The following is a 13,045-nucleotide window of genomic DNA, read 5'->3' on the forward strand; positions in this document are numbered from 1 at the left end:
CCGCGTGCTCCTAGGTTCCCTCTCCGCCCCTAGGAAACTCTCACACCCTCTCCGATCCCCATCTTAAGCCCTTCCGTCCCCAACCCGGGTCTCACCGTCACCGTGCACCCTCTGTGCCTCTGCCCCCCGCCTCCCTCTCCCAGCCCCTCCGTCTTCCTGGGGTTGGGACACTCCTGGGAGGGGCTCAGGCTGACTAGGGAAGAGGGGCTGTGGGTCCCGGGAGGCTTGCCGAGTGCCGTGTGGACTTGGGCAAGGCAAAGCTCCTCTCTGCTCTGGGTCCCCTGTCGGCACCAGGAAGGAATTGCTTTCAGTTGGAAACTTATCTAACTCAGGACAATCTGCTGAGGACAGAGTCCTCTGCAGTAACTTAACTGCCCCCCGCCCTTTTTTTAGTGAAAGAAAAGAAGGTATTCATGCTCGTCTTTAGAATGTATCCCGAATACATTGGCTTCCTCCCCTCTCCACTATCACCGTGGTCCAGGTCACCACCGTTGCTCCCTGGGGTTTGCAGCAGCCTAACAAGGCTCTTTTTCTCACACCCTTCCGTTTTTCCCATAGCAGCGGAATGTGGGAAATTGGACCATACATAATAGGTTAAGCTGCTTTAGTTGTCTTTGGATCAGATGCAAAATACAACCCAAGCTTCCTAAAACGTGCGGGACCCACCTTTCTAACCTCTAGCCCTGTCACCACCCTTCTCAGCGCCCAGCTCCCAGCAGTGCTGCCATGCTCCTCTGCGGGATCTTTGCACACTTGGTGTTATTCTCACAGCTTCTGGCGCTTCCCTCTGCTCTGTAAGGACCCTTCCTTTTCCCTGGACCTCAGGGAGGCCCCTCTTCCCCCCATCTGTTATTCTCTATCTCAGACCCTTTTATTTTCTTCCAGGCACTTATTAGAATTTGTAACTGCTTTATTTGTCTGTTTTCTTGTGGCCTGTCTCTCCCATTCTCTTGGTATAGTTTCCATGCAGAGAGACAAGCTGAGGGCTGTCCGGCTAGATCCTCAGTACCCAGCACGGTGCCTGGGCACAGAAAACACGCTCTCAAAAAATATCTCTTTAATAAAAAGCCTTTTCGAAGGGTGGCATCTCCAACAATCAAGAACTTTCTCTTTGCTTCTGAATTTTGATCCCCTGGCAATGTTTCTGCTCGTTAATGAGTAATTCTTGTCTGGGGTTTATGGCTCAGAGTAGAGCAGATCGCAGGCAGCCTGGCAACTGCTGGCCGGTGTGGGAATCGCCTTCCTGTGGAATCGCAGCAAGTCTCAACTTTCAACTCAGGAATGTCAATCTAGGCCCCAGGCCCAATGTCCAGCAGATCTGGCATGCTGCCAGAGGCCTTGGGCTTTCCACAGCTTCTGAGGAGCCACGATCCAACTGTCTTCCTCTTCGCCTAATGCTCCAAACTCCTTGCCCAGGCCCCACAAACCTGTGCTCGTGAGAGCTTTCAAACGGAAGCAACACCAGAGGAAGGAGCTAGAGGGGCAGAGGTGGCCTCAGGGCTGACACAGGGGAGGGTGGAGAAGCTTGGCGGGGCCCAGGAAGATGTGGCTGACAGTGGTAAGATTTGGCAGGAAAAGGGCACAAGGGCACAGTTCTAAAAGCAGCATTCACTTTGGTTTTCACTTCTCCAAGGCCCCGGGGCCTCAGTAAAGTTCTAGTTCTTGGGTCGTGCACACTCTCTCCATCATGCCTTCAGCCACTGCAAAAGCTGAGGTGTGTAGTAGGTGATGATGATGTCGGCACCTTTGTGGGAGAGAAACAGGAAACAGGGGAGGGGGGCGGGCATCAGCTCTGGGCATACCTTCTGGGAAATGAGGGCCAGCAGGGAAGGCAGCTACTATGAAGAGGCACAGTTAGTGGGTTTCACAACGTAAGACTGAGCCCAGCGCTAGTCAGTTCTAGCGCTCTAGATTGTGACTGTGGACAAGTCATTTTCTCTTTCTGGACCTCAATTCGCCAATGAATAAAATGCCCAGTGGGGAAGCAGATAAGCTGTAAGTTCCCTTCCCACACTGTGTGCCATACCAATAAAACCAGCTCGCATTTATGGAGTGATGAACATATGCCGATTACACCTATCATCTCATTTAACCCACATGACAACCACCTACCAGGTATCTTATCTCTATTATAGACAGGACTGAGGTTCAGAGAAGTGGCCAAGGTCTCACAACCAAAAAATAATAGAGAGCTCTGCTTGCTTCTCTGTTCCATGTTCTGTTCTACAGTCATATCTTTTCCTCTCAGCCTGTGTCTGTTTAGATCACTGTTACCTCTGGGCCTAAGACTCCAGGCTGTTTCAGGACTTCATTTCCATCTCTGGGCAAACTGCCTGTTAGTCTGTGTCACAGGTCAAAAACCCCACCCCTGCCAGCTTACCAGCTCTGCGGAAGGCAGTCATGACCTCCAGTACAGCGGCCTTGAGATCAAACGCTCCAGCCTGGGCTCCGTGCCACAGCATAGCAAACTCTCCAGAAACGTGGTACACGGCCAGAGGGAGCTCTGGGTGCTGCAGAGAAGCAGCAGTAGGCAGAAGTGGAGGGTGGGTGTCCCCGTGGGAGTGTCCCTTGTTCCCTGCCCAACCTTTGACCATCTTGAGCCCCATGCCCTGAGGCACTGCTGGGGACCCATTTTTTTTTTTTAAATATATATATTTTATTGATTTTTTTACAGAGAGGAAAGGATAGGGATGGAGAGTTAGAAACATCGATGAGAGAGAAACATCGATCAGCTGCCTCCTGCACACTCCCCACTGGGTATGTGCCTGCAACCAAGGTACATGCCCTTGACTGGAATCGAACCTGGGACCGGTGAGTCTGCAGGCCAATGCTCTATCCACTGAGCCAAACCAGTTAGGGCGGGACCCATTCTTAAACTGTTAGAGCAGAGCTGTTCAAAGGCTTCTGCCCACTGGTGGCTCCTGGGCAGGGGCAGGGAGGGGAGGATTCCTGTCCAGGGGCAGATTGCTTCCAACTCTGAGATTCTGCAGTCCATCAATCTAAGGTCCCAGAGCCCGTGGACACACTCTCTCACTTCCCTGAGCCCCCCTTGTCTCTGCTCTGTGCTCACCTTGTTCTTCACCTCCCGCACAATATCCAGGTAGGGCAATCCCGGCTTCACCATGACCATGTCGGCTCCTTCCCGGACATCCCGGTCCTAAGGAATGAGGTAGGGTGTGGGCAGTGCCTGGGAGGCGAGGGGAGAGGGGGACAGGCTAGCTGGGGCTCAAGCTCTGGTCACTCACCACTGCTCGGAGCGCCAGGCCTCGTGCTCCCGGTGGCAGCTGGTAGCAGCGGCGGTCTCCAAAAGCTGGGCTTGACTGAGCCGCGTCCCTGGGAAGCAGCAACATCAGGGAGGGCTTCAGCTTTGGGCTAACGGGTCAGGGCTTTAACAGCAGACCCTAGCCCATCCCCACTCACCGGAAAGGTCCATAGAAACAGGAAGCAAATTTGGCACTATAGCTCATCACCGATACCTGTGGAGGGAACGTGGGGATTGCGCTCAGTCAGCCCTTTCCAGTTGTTCTAGGGTCACGTACAGGAAAGGGACCTAGGCTGGGAAGCAGAGTGCCTGCGCTCTAGTCCCACTGGAGCTCTGGGCCTTGATTTCCCTATCTCAGGAGCAGAGGGCGAGACAATCCCAAAGACCTTGTCCTGTCTGTCTTCAGTTCTGTGATTCTTGGCAGATGTGGGGGCAGGCCTCTCTGCTCTCCCCACCTCCCCACACCCCTCCCCCCACCCCTGCTCCTACCCTGTTGCCAAATCCATGTGCCATCAGAGCCTCCTTGATGGCTTCCACGCGTCCATCCATCATGTCTGACGGGGCTACCACCTGACATCCTGAGGGAGGGAGGATGGCCTTCAGGACTCTGGGACCCTCCTGTCTACTCCGCCACCTCCCTGACCCAGAGGTTCTCATCCCTGCTGGTGGCTCACTCACCTGCCTTGGCATAGGCCAGAGCCACCTCTGCCAGCCGCTGGCGGCTCTCCTTGGCCTGGAAAGCCCCATTCTCGCTCAGAAGCCCTGCATGTCAGACAGCTGGATTTTAGGGAGCCCCTGGCCTGTCCCACTGTGGGGAGAACTGGGCAGTGGGAGTGCGGGTGGCAGCAGGGCTGGTGGAGGGAGGGAACTCACCACAGTGACCATGGGAGGTGTAGGGGCACAGGCAGACGTCGCAGGCCACCAGCAGGCTGGGGAAGGTCTTGCGCAACAGACGAACTGCTTCGACAGTCGGGGAGTCCTCAGCGTCCGCTGCAGAGCCCCGCTCATCCTAGTGACAGGGAAAGGACAAAGCAGTAGTGTGTCTGTCCCATGAAGCCTTTGGGAGGCACAATGGCCCTCACAGAGTGCAGTCCCCACCCTCTCCTTTTTATCACCTTCTCGGCCTCTGGACGAGGAGGCACGGTAAGGACTCTCCCCATTTTGCACAGGGGACTTGACTTGCCCAGTCAGGGTGTCATAGTGCTACTTAGCTTCTTGACCTTACATGGGTGCTGTCTTAATAACAGCGGCCATGTCCATTCACCTGTGGCCCCAGGGCCAGCACAAGGCCTAAATGAGGGTGTGGTCAGTGTGGAACCTCAGCTCACCTTCACCCAACCTCCCCTTCACCGCCCCTCTAATACCTCCCCCGATTCCTCACCTTGGGAACTCTACTGGGGACACCAAAGACCAGGACGCAGCGCAGGCCCTCTTCCACCAGGGGCCTCAGCATCTCTTCTAGCCGGTTCACACCATACCTGCGAGGAGGGGCTGCAGTGAGGCAGGCCCCTGACAAAGGCCCTCCCCACCCTGCCACACTGTGCCTCTACTAAGAGCCAAGTGGCACTTGGTACTAGGAGGTCTTAAGCCCCATAGTACAGGGGGTGGGGGCAGGAACGTACCCAACAAACAGATGGGTAAACTGAGGCACCAAGTGGCAGACTATGGGATTCAGCTGCAAAAGGCCCCGCCAAGGTTCTTTTATTGAACTCCCATTTGAAGTTAAGCTCTCCTCTCCAAGACTCTGCTATGATGTCTCTGGTGATGGGTAGCCCATTACTTTGCAAGGCTGCCTCTTCTGTGTGGAACAACTTTGACCCTGACAAAACCCTTCTCTCTACTGAGCTGAAGTCAGACTCTCCGGATCTTCTACCTCCTGGCTCTGCTTCTGCTTCCTGGCACCTCCACGTATAAAATCTCTCCCTCCATCATCCCCCTCCCTCCCCACCATGTCTCCTACCTGGCCACTCCTGGAAGGCTGGCAATAGGCTGTACATCATCAGGAACATCCCTGTAAGAGTGGGGGTGGGCTATGGATTGGTAGCTGTGGAAAGGGCCAGTGGTGAGGGGGTGACTAGGGGGGATGGTTGGGGAGCCGGGAAGGAATATGGAAGTGGAGATGTTGGGAGGAGGATAGGGTCCAGTGTCTGGTCCCCCTGCCTGGCCAAGCCCAGGGCCTGAAATAATAATAGGAACAACAAGAATAACAGTGACAGCAAGAGCAACCTTACTAAAAGACAAGCAATCATAGGAAACACTCAAGTGGTTAAGAACTTGGGACTCTGAAGTCAGAAGGTCCTCACTTACTATCACAGTCACTTACTAGTACTGACTGGGTGACCTTCTTAGCTTTTTGACCTTACATGGGTGCCATGTCCCTTCGCCTGTGGCCCCAGGGCCAGCACAGGGCCTAAATGAGGGTGTACCATCTCTGAGCCTCAGGCCCTTTTTTTATATCCTGGGTGGATTCATTCATTCATTCATTCATACAACAAATATTTATTGAGTACTTATTATGTGCCAGGTGCTGTTCTAGGCTCTGACAGTATAACAGTGAACAAAGCAGACAAAAATCCCTGCCCTCAAGGAGATAACAATCTAGGGTGGGAGTGGGAACCTTTTTTCTGCCAAGGGCCATTTGGATATTTATAAGATCATTTGCAGGCCGTAAACAATTATCAACTTAAAAATTAGCCTGCTGTTGCCGAAACCAGTTTGGCTCAGTGGATAGAGCGTCGGCCTGCGGACTGAAGGGTCCCAGGTTTGATTCCGGTCAAGGGCATGTACCTGGGTTGCCGGCACATCCCCAGTAGGAGATGTGCAGGAGGCAGCTGATCGATGTTTCTCTCTCATCGATGTTTCTGACTCTCTATCTCTCTCCCTTCCGCTCTGTAAAAAATCAATAAAATATATTTAAAAAAAAAAATTAGCCTGCTATATCTGGTCAAACATTTAATTAACTCACCCCTAATGCCTTGGCAGGGCCATATCAAATGATTTTGCAGGCCTCATAGGCCTGAGGGTGGATGTTCCCCACCCTTGATCTAGGGGATAATATTCATACCTTCCTCATATGGATGCTGTCAGGACTGAAAGATAACAGATGTAGATGCTTAGCATAGTACCTGGTACACAGTGAGTTCTCAATAAATGTCAGCTGTTGCTATGCTATACAATAAAAGGGTAATATGCAAATCGACTGAAGGGCCGGTCACTATGATGGGCACTGACCACCAGGGGGCAGAAGCTCAGCGCAGGAGCTGCCCCCTGGTGGTCAGTGCGCTCCCACAGGGGGAGCGCCGCTCAGCCAGAAGGCAGCACTAAGACTGACAGCTTAAGTCTGCTCCCCACATGAGCCAGGACATCCCCGGAGGGCTTCTGGTCTGTGAAAGGGTGCAGGCCAGGCTGAGGGACCCCCCTCCTTCCCAGTGCACGAATGTCATGCACCAGGCCTCTAGTTATTAATAATCATGACTACCACCTCTTACATGTACATAGCACTTTACAATCTACAGAATACCTTCCCAGCTTCTGTCATACTGCAAAAGCTCAGGATGGCAGGTAAGACTTATTCTTATTTTCCAAATGGGAAGATTGAATTCTTCTCAAGGTTTGTTTCATTCTTAAGACAGCTGTCCTTAACCCATACCTTGAGCTCCAAACTGACATCTCACTTTATCACCTGCAAACAGATGCCTGCTCTGGTCACTGTCACTCCCACCCCACCCCCCCAAAAAAAAAACTGGGGACTCACGTGACAAAGATGGGGTAGATGAGGTTGGAGGCACTGAATGTAGTGGCGGCTGCCTGCCAGGTCCGAAGCAGTGGGTGGAAGTAGCCGCTGTGGAGAACAGACTGAGGCTGCATGGTGAGCAGTCAGGGTACAGGGTAGCCAGCTGGTTGGAACTGAGGGCTCCTGGGTGTTCAGCTATGTGGGGACAACAGGAGGAACGTGAGACATGGTCCCTGTCCCCAGGAGGCGGTCATATACCCCCCAAGCTCTTCTGGATTCCTGCATCTGCTCTCTACCTCAGTGTTCCTCTGAGTGTGGTTCACCAGTCCTTGCTGTTCTATAAGATAAGTAGAGAAATGAAAGGAGGCCTTAAGAAACTTTCATAGCGATTTGAACCAGTAATACAAAATTTGGGCTCATACTTATATGGCCTCTCTTTTTCTTTTTAAATAATATTTTTTCTAGTAATTCATTTTTATTTTATCAAAAAAATCAATCTGGCCTGGATGGAAATTAGTATGAGGAACACTGATCTAGCCAACATTTATACTTTGTTTATTCCATGAAAAATGTCCATGTACTTGGCAGAAAGTTTAGATAAACCAAAGTAAAAAACTCCCTGTAATTCTACCCTTCGTACGTGGACTGGTCAGGCAGGACACACACTAAGAGGATTAAATAGTGGTTCCCAACACACACGCACACCCTGTAGAGTGGCCATTGATGCCGTCTTTTCCAGCCCTCAAACTTCCTGCTACTCCCCAAGCACAAGCCACATGTGGCTAGCTTCTGGCTCTGCTCACCCTGCTCCCTTTATCTAGAAGGCTTGTGCTCTCTCCACTCCTCCAGCCCCAAATCCTACCTGGCTGTCCACAAGGCACTCCTTCCTTCCCTCTCCCACTAAAGCCTCTCTTCTTGCCCAGGTCACACTTTCTCTTATATAACAGGTCTTTGTGACTATATCTTATCTTGTCCCAGTAGACAGAGCTTCTGCAGGCTTATCGTGAGTTCATTTTTTGTCTTCCCCACACACTCTGCCACATAGTAAATATTACATGAAATACCAGACAATATGTCCTAAATGCTAAATAAATGTAAGATAGAAGGAAGCTGGGGCAGTAGCATTTGTTTCTTGAGCACCTACTGTGTGCCAGGCCACACTGGGCACTTGCACACATGGTTTCTCATTGAGTTGGCACTACAGTCCTGGGAGGTAGGGCTGATTGAGTGCATCTCGGAGAGGTGGAACCTACCCTAAAAGAACTATGAGTTCCAATGTGAGTTTGGAGGTCAGAAGAAGCTTGTTGAAAGAAGATGAGGACTTGAACTGGTTTTGCAGGATGAGTGGGTTCAGCTAGTTAGAAGGAAAGGGGAGAATATTCCCTCAGGAAGAGAAGAAAGGAGTAAAGGTAGGGAAGGAGGGATGGCTATGGACTGTTCCTAGGACCTAAGGAGGCAATCAATGGAACCAGGTGTGTATGGAGGGGAGGGGGGCAGATTGGGGACAGGAAGGTTTCTAATGGGGGTGGGTGGGTGGCCTGGTCAGGGCCTGGCTTTAGGAAGAAAATCCTGACAGCCTGAGCACAGCAGGTGGGAAGCAGAGGAGCACAGAGGATGTGGAGCCAGAGGGGTGGAGAAGGAAGGGCCATAAGGCGGCCAAGAGGCAGTCTCGTGGGGGGGACGCTTTCCTGACCTGGAGGGCAATGGAGACAGGGACCAGGCAGGAAGAGGGTAGTGGGGAGCAGACCTTGGAGAGGAGGTGGAGAGCTCCGTTTTAGAGACGTCCTTTTGGAGGAGTGTACAGATGTCGATGTGAACAAAAGTGACTCCATCTTTGCATCCCTGCTTTTGTTTTTCCATGCTGAGAACTCTGATCTAACTCGTCTCAGCCAGCACCAAAGCCTCACAGTTAATGATTAGCTGTGTCCTATAAATTCACATAGTGTAACCATAGATTCCTGTCAGTAAGTGACCAGAATGGCACAGCAAACAAGATAAAGTATCAAACTTGGTGTTGGCAATCATAAGACCTGTCTCATTGCATTCTTTGTCCCTTAGTCTTGTCAATCATTAGTAGTTCAGCTATACTACAAAAGGTTTATTAGTTTAGCTAATAATCTGCAGGGTCGGATGGATTGTCTCTTCTGCTCTGACCCAAACTTCAATAAGTAAATGACCCTATAATAAATTCTGTTATAGTCAATGAACTTGCCTGCTTGGTTTGTCAGTTTGAAGACACCTTTACAGATTGGTGGTTAATGTACTTCCACTCCACCTTCAGGCAAGGTGCCTGGGGGGACACTCAGTAGCCAAGTAGGGAAGAAAAAATATCAAGAGCCACTCATCTCTCCTTGTGTGAATGGGATCTCAAGGCTCAGAGAAAGGCAGGGACTTATCCGAGGTTACACATCCCCTTGGCCTGGGGAGTCCTTTAGTACACGGATGATACCTTTCCCCCCAGTCTCCCAGGCCTCTTTTTATCTGACTCGCCTTCTGTCAGGATTGGGGTTATCAGGAGCCACACGGGGCCCCATCCTACCACCCCACCCTTGAGCCACCATATCATCTGACTCAGGAGCAAGCCAGGCCTCCCCGAAATGTCCCAACTCCCAAATGAGCAATCATTCAGCAGTTACAAAGTCCCGAGTGACCATTTTGTGCAAGATTTTGCTCTCAGCCCGGCCAGTGTGGCTCAGTTGGTTGAGTGTTGTTCTGTGTACCAAGAAGTCCAAAGTTTGATTCCCAGTCAGGTGACATGTCCAGGTGGTGGGCTTGATCCCCAGTGGGGGGCATGCAGGAGGCAGCCTATCAATGATTCTCTCTCATTGCTGTTTCTATCTCCCGCTCCCTTCCTCTCTCTATAAAATCAATAAAAAATGACATGTCCAGGTGGTGGGCTTGATCCCCAGTGGGGGGCGGGCAGAAGGCAGCCTATCCATGATTCTCTCTCATTGCTGTTTCTATCTCCCCGCTCCCTTCCTCTCTCTATAAAATCAATAAAAAATATTAAAAAAAAAAAAGATTTTGCTCCCAGGTCTGCCAGGGATTAGCCTAGCTCAGAGAGGCTGTCACCTGCCCAAGACTACACAGCTAGTTAGTAACAGCCAGAATTTGAATTTGTTCTAGACAATGAGTGCTCGGTTTTATCTACTAGTCCTGGTAAACACTTGATTCAGCAGGCACCTCTCTGCCTCGACTATCTTTGCTTTGCTTTGGTGGCTGGAGAGCTGAGAAAACAAGGAGACAAGAATTGAGATAAGGAAATGGAGGCTCAGAGAGGTTAAGTAACTTGCTCAATGTCATTCTGGAGTCAAATCAGATTCTGAAGCTGGGTCTACACACGTCTCAGATAGCAGCAACCTTTGTGGCAGCTCCCAGCTTCTGGAATCCAGAGCTGCATTCCACTGGCTTCATTCTCGCTTCTACTTTAGAAGGCTGAGGGAGCAAATAAATGCCTTCTGTTTATCAGCAGCAACAGGGCAGGGCTGCCTAGGAGCTTTGCAGGAGGTGGGGGACAAGGGAGGGTGAGAGTGTCGAGGGAGAGGCCTCACTAGGGCAGTTCCGCTTTAATATCTGTGTGTTGTTGTATTTTAAGTTTAGGGTTCAGGGAGATTTGATTTGAGAAACGGGTATCAGTAATAAAAAAGTTAAGTTGAAAATCACCAATCCTGTTTATCACGTTCATTCTGATGTGGAAATTGGATGCAGAGGCAACAGGGCCTGTCTGATATCACACAGTGAGTCAGGTACAGAGCTGGGCTTGAGCACGGGATCTCCTGGCTTCTAGTCCAGTGCCAAACCCTGCACCACACATGGTCATTCTGTCACAACAGGTGCTGAATCAATATGTGTGGGGTAGAAAAACACCCCTGAGCAACAGAGTTGCATCTCTGTTTGCGGAGCAAAAGCCAGGTGGAGGTTTGGGAGATTTTCATACACTTGGCAGGGCACTTCTCTCAAATCAAGGGAGCTTGCAAGTCACTGCTTAAACCCTGTCACACCTCACTGAAGTCAAGAGCAAGTCACCATGGGACCCAGCACCTATGCTCAGCCACATTAGAACAGGTTAGCTTTAAACAGAAGGCAGTATAGGGTGGTCCAAAAAAAACCTACATTTCAGGGTCAAAGAGCCCCAGGTCTGGTCTGTGCTCAATGTGTGACTCTGAAAGGTTGCTAGCCTTTCAGATTCTATAAAATGGGAGTTAATCAAACTGGCAAAGCTGCAGAGATTAGAGATAGTGAACAGGTATGTGCCTAGTCTCACAGTAAACACGTAGCTACTTTTATATTAGGAATAGAACTGATCTGGAACTAGATCTCCAGGCGTGCCATCACACCCGTGCCTCTGCACACACCCAGAAGGGAGAACTTTCATTCAAACCTGTGTGGGCTCCAAGGTCTTCCAAGACATCCCAGGTGGGGGTGGGGATGGGATCACTGCCTTCCTCACCACACAGGTGCTAAAACCGAGGGGTGGACCAGGTGCTGTGGGAGGGATCTGTGTTCTCTGGGAGTCAAGGATGGCTTCAGGGAAGAGGGGACATTGAGGAATAAGTAGCTTTTCAAACTGGTTGTAAAGGTATCTCCTTTCTTAGAAGGCAGCTTCCCCAACCTGGAAGTAAGTTAAGTTGGGCCCTAAAAGCTGCTACCAGGAGGGACTGAGAAAGAGCTGCAGCGTCTGAGCACCCCCATGTTGTGCTCAGGGGAGGATTCCAGAGGTTATGGTCTTGGCACAGAGGGCTGGGAGCTACTGCCAGCTCCAGCAGCCTCTGCCACCAGCTGGGGAGGAGGCAGTCAGGGGCCAGCTAGGTAGAAGGTGGCCAGGGCTGAAAAATCCAAAGCCCCTGAGGGGCCCAGGACAGCAGCTGTTAGGCAGTTATGACAAGGGACCGACTTGTTTATTCAACTCACATTTCCTGAATGTCTACTCTAGGCCTGTCCCAGTGCTACACACAAGAATTAAAGAGAAGAATGAGACCTGGGCCATGACCTAGAGACCTTGGAAGAGCCCAGTTTCTTCCGGCTTAGCCATTTGGAGCTATGAAGAGAATTAGCCAGGTCCACAGACTCCTAAGACATCTTGGCTAAGAGGATCCTTAAAGCTTGTTGATTACATCATTGAAATGATGGCGAAACTGGGTTCAAGGAAGGGCAGGCACAGGCCCAAGATCCTGCAGGGGGTCAGTGGCAAATTTAGGGCTAGAATTCAGGTCTGCAGCAGACATCGAAATGATGGCGAAACTGGGTTCAAGGAAGGACAGCACAGGCCCAAGATCGTGCAGGGGGTAGTGGCAAATTTAGGGCTAGAATTCAGGTCTGCAGCAGCCCAGTTTTCAATGCCCGCTATTACCCCTTGATACTTTAAGTTCAGCAGAGTTGGGCTGTGGAGAACTCTGGGTGAAGGGGGTGGGGGAGGGAAGCCGACCCGTGACTCTGGACCTGGATGCAGCTGGCAGCACGATAATAAAGTGTGTGGATTTTGGAGTCTGTTCTAGCTGTCACTTCCCAGCTGTGTGACTTCAGTTGCCTCATCTGGTAAATGCGGACTTGAATCGCCCTCAATGGGCTGTTGTAGAGACTCAATGGGCCAATGCACGTACGTACAAGCCTAGCACAAAACGGCTGATACAGTTCCACCATCCTCCCACATCGGCGATGTACCTCGCGCTCTGCACTGAGAGAGTCTGCTCCAGGGGTGTCCAAGGGAGGAAACCCCAAGGACTGGACGCGTGCCCTCCAGGACTATGGCCCCACGGAGACCCTACCCCGGCTGCAGCCGGGCAATCTACCTCTAAGAGCCCAAATACCGGCCCCAAAGGACGGATCCCCGGCTGCGCTGCCAGCGCTCCAGGCGCACAGCACACTGTGGGTCTAGGGACGCGGTGCCACAGCCTCCGCCTCCGCCTCCGCCATCTCCCCGCGTCCGGCCCCCGCTTACCTTACCTCCTCGGAGCTGCGAGCCTACGCTCCCGCCACCGCTCCCTCGCTCTCAATCTAGTCTCTCCGGGTGCACGAGGGGCGGGCTGCTTCCCGGAAGCAGCGGCCAATTC

At 51.6% G+C, this 13,045-nt stretch overlaps 1 protein-coding gene and 1 long non-coding RNA gene across 7 annotated transcripts in view; one reads left to right on the forward strand and one right to left on the reverse strand.

The window, feature by feature from the left end:
- LOC106726356 overlaps positions 1-4,141 on the forward strand; it is a 26,581-nt gene extending 22,440 nt beyond the window's left edge. The window contains exon 3 of the long non-coding RNA XR_001362419.1: positions 4,051-4,141. This is a non-coding gene — a long non-coding RNA (uncharacterized LOC106726356). The remainder of the gene's footprint in view (positions 1-4,050) is intronic.
- On the reverse strand, positions 893-13,039 carry ALAD (aminolevulinate dehydratase). Of its 6 annotated transcripts, none has more exons than XM_014540976.1 (13): positions 12,939-13,039; positions 7,292-7,332; positions 7,017-7,190; positions 5,223-5,273; positions 4,644-4,740; positions 4,136-4,271; positions 3,941-4,024; positions 3,752-3,840; positions 3,421-3,476; positions 3,246-3,333; positions 3,071-3,157; positions 2,381-2,510; positions 893-1,744 (listed from the first exon to the last, which is right to left on the reverse strand). In XM_014540976.1, exons 3-13 carry the CDS (start codon positions 7,127-7,129, stop codon positions 1,686-1,688), a joined length of 990 nt encoding a protein of 329 aa, XP_014396462.1. In that variant the 5' UTR covers positions 7,130-7,190; positions 7,292-7,332; positions 12,939-13,039; the 3' UTR covers positions 893-1,685. The 6 variants fall into 6 exon arrangements, with proteins under 6 accessions (XP_014396462.1, XP_014396460.1, XP_014396463.1 ...); XM_014540974.1 differs by having other exon boundaries at positions 12,934-13,039; XM_014540977.1 differs by having other exon boundaries at positions 5,223-5,439; positions 12,934-13,039.
- Between the last annotated feature and the right edge of the window lie 6 nt (positions 13,040-13,045).

The sequence above is a fragment of the Myotis brandtii genome, unplaced genomic scaffold (genome assembly GCF_000412655.1).
Source record: "Myotis brandtii unplaced genomic scaffold, ASM41265v1 scaffold2514, whole genome shotgun sequence".
In the NCBI taxonomy this organism is placed as follows: domain Eukaryota; kingdom Metazoa; phylum Chordata; class Mammalia; order Chiroptera; family Vespertilionidae; genus Myotis; species Myotis brandtii.

What these genes read in the sequence shown, in the direction of transcription:
- ALAD (XM_014540973.1), bottom strand. Translation starts at nt 7,129, where the DNA reads ATGCAGCCTCAGTCTGTTCTCCACAGCGGCTACTTCCACCCACTGCTT. An exon ending in TCTGGCCTATGCCAAGGCAG is followed by an intron (nt 3,841 to 3,940) that starts GTGAGTGAGCCA and finishes TCCCTCCCTCAG; the next exon opens with GATGTCAGGTGGTAGCCCCG. An exon ending in GCCTGGCGCTCCGAGCAGTG is followed by an intron (nt 3,158 to 3,245) that starts GTGAGTGACCAG and finishes CTCATTCCTTAG; the next exon opens with GACCGGGATGTCCGGGAAGG.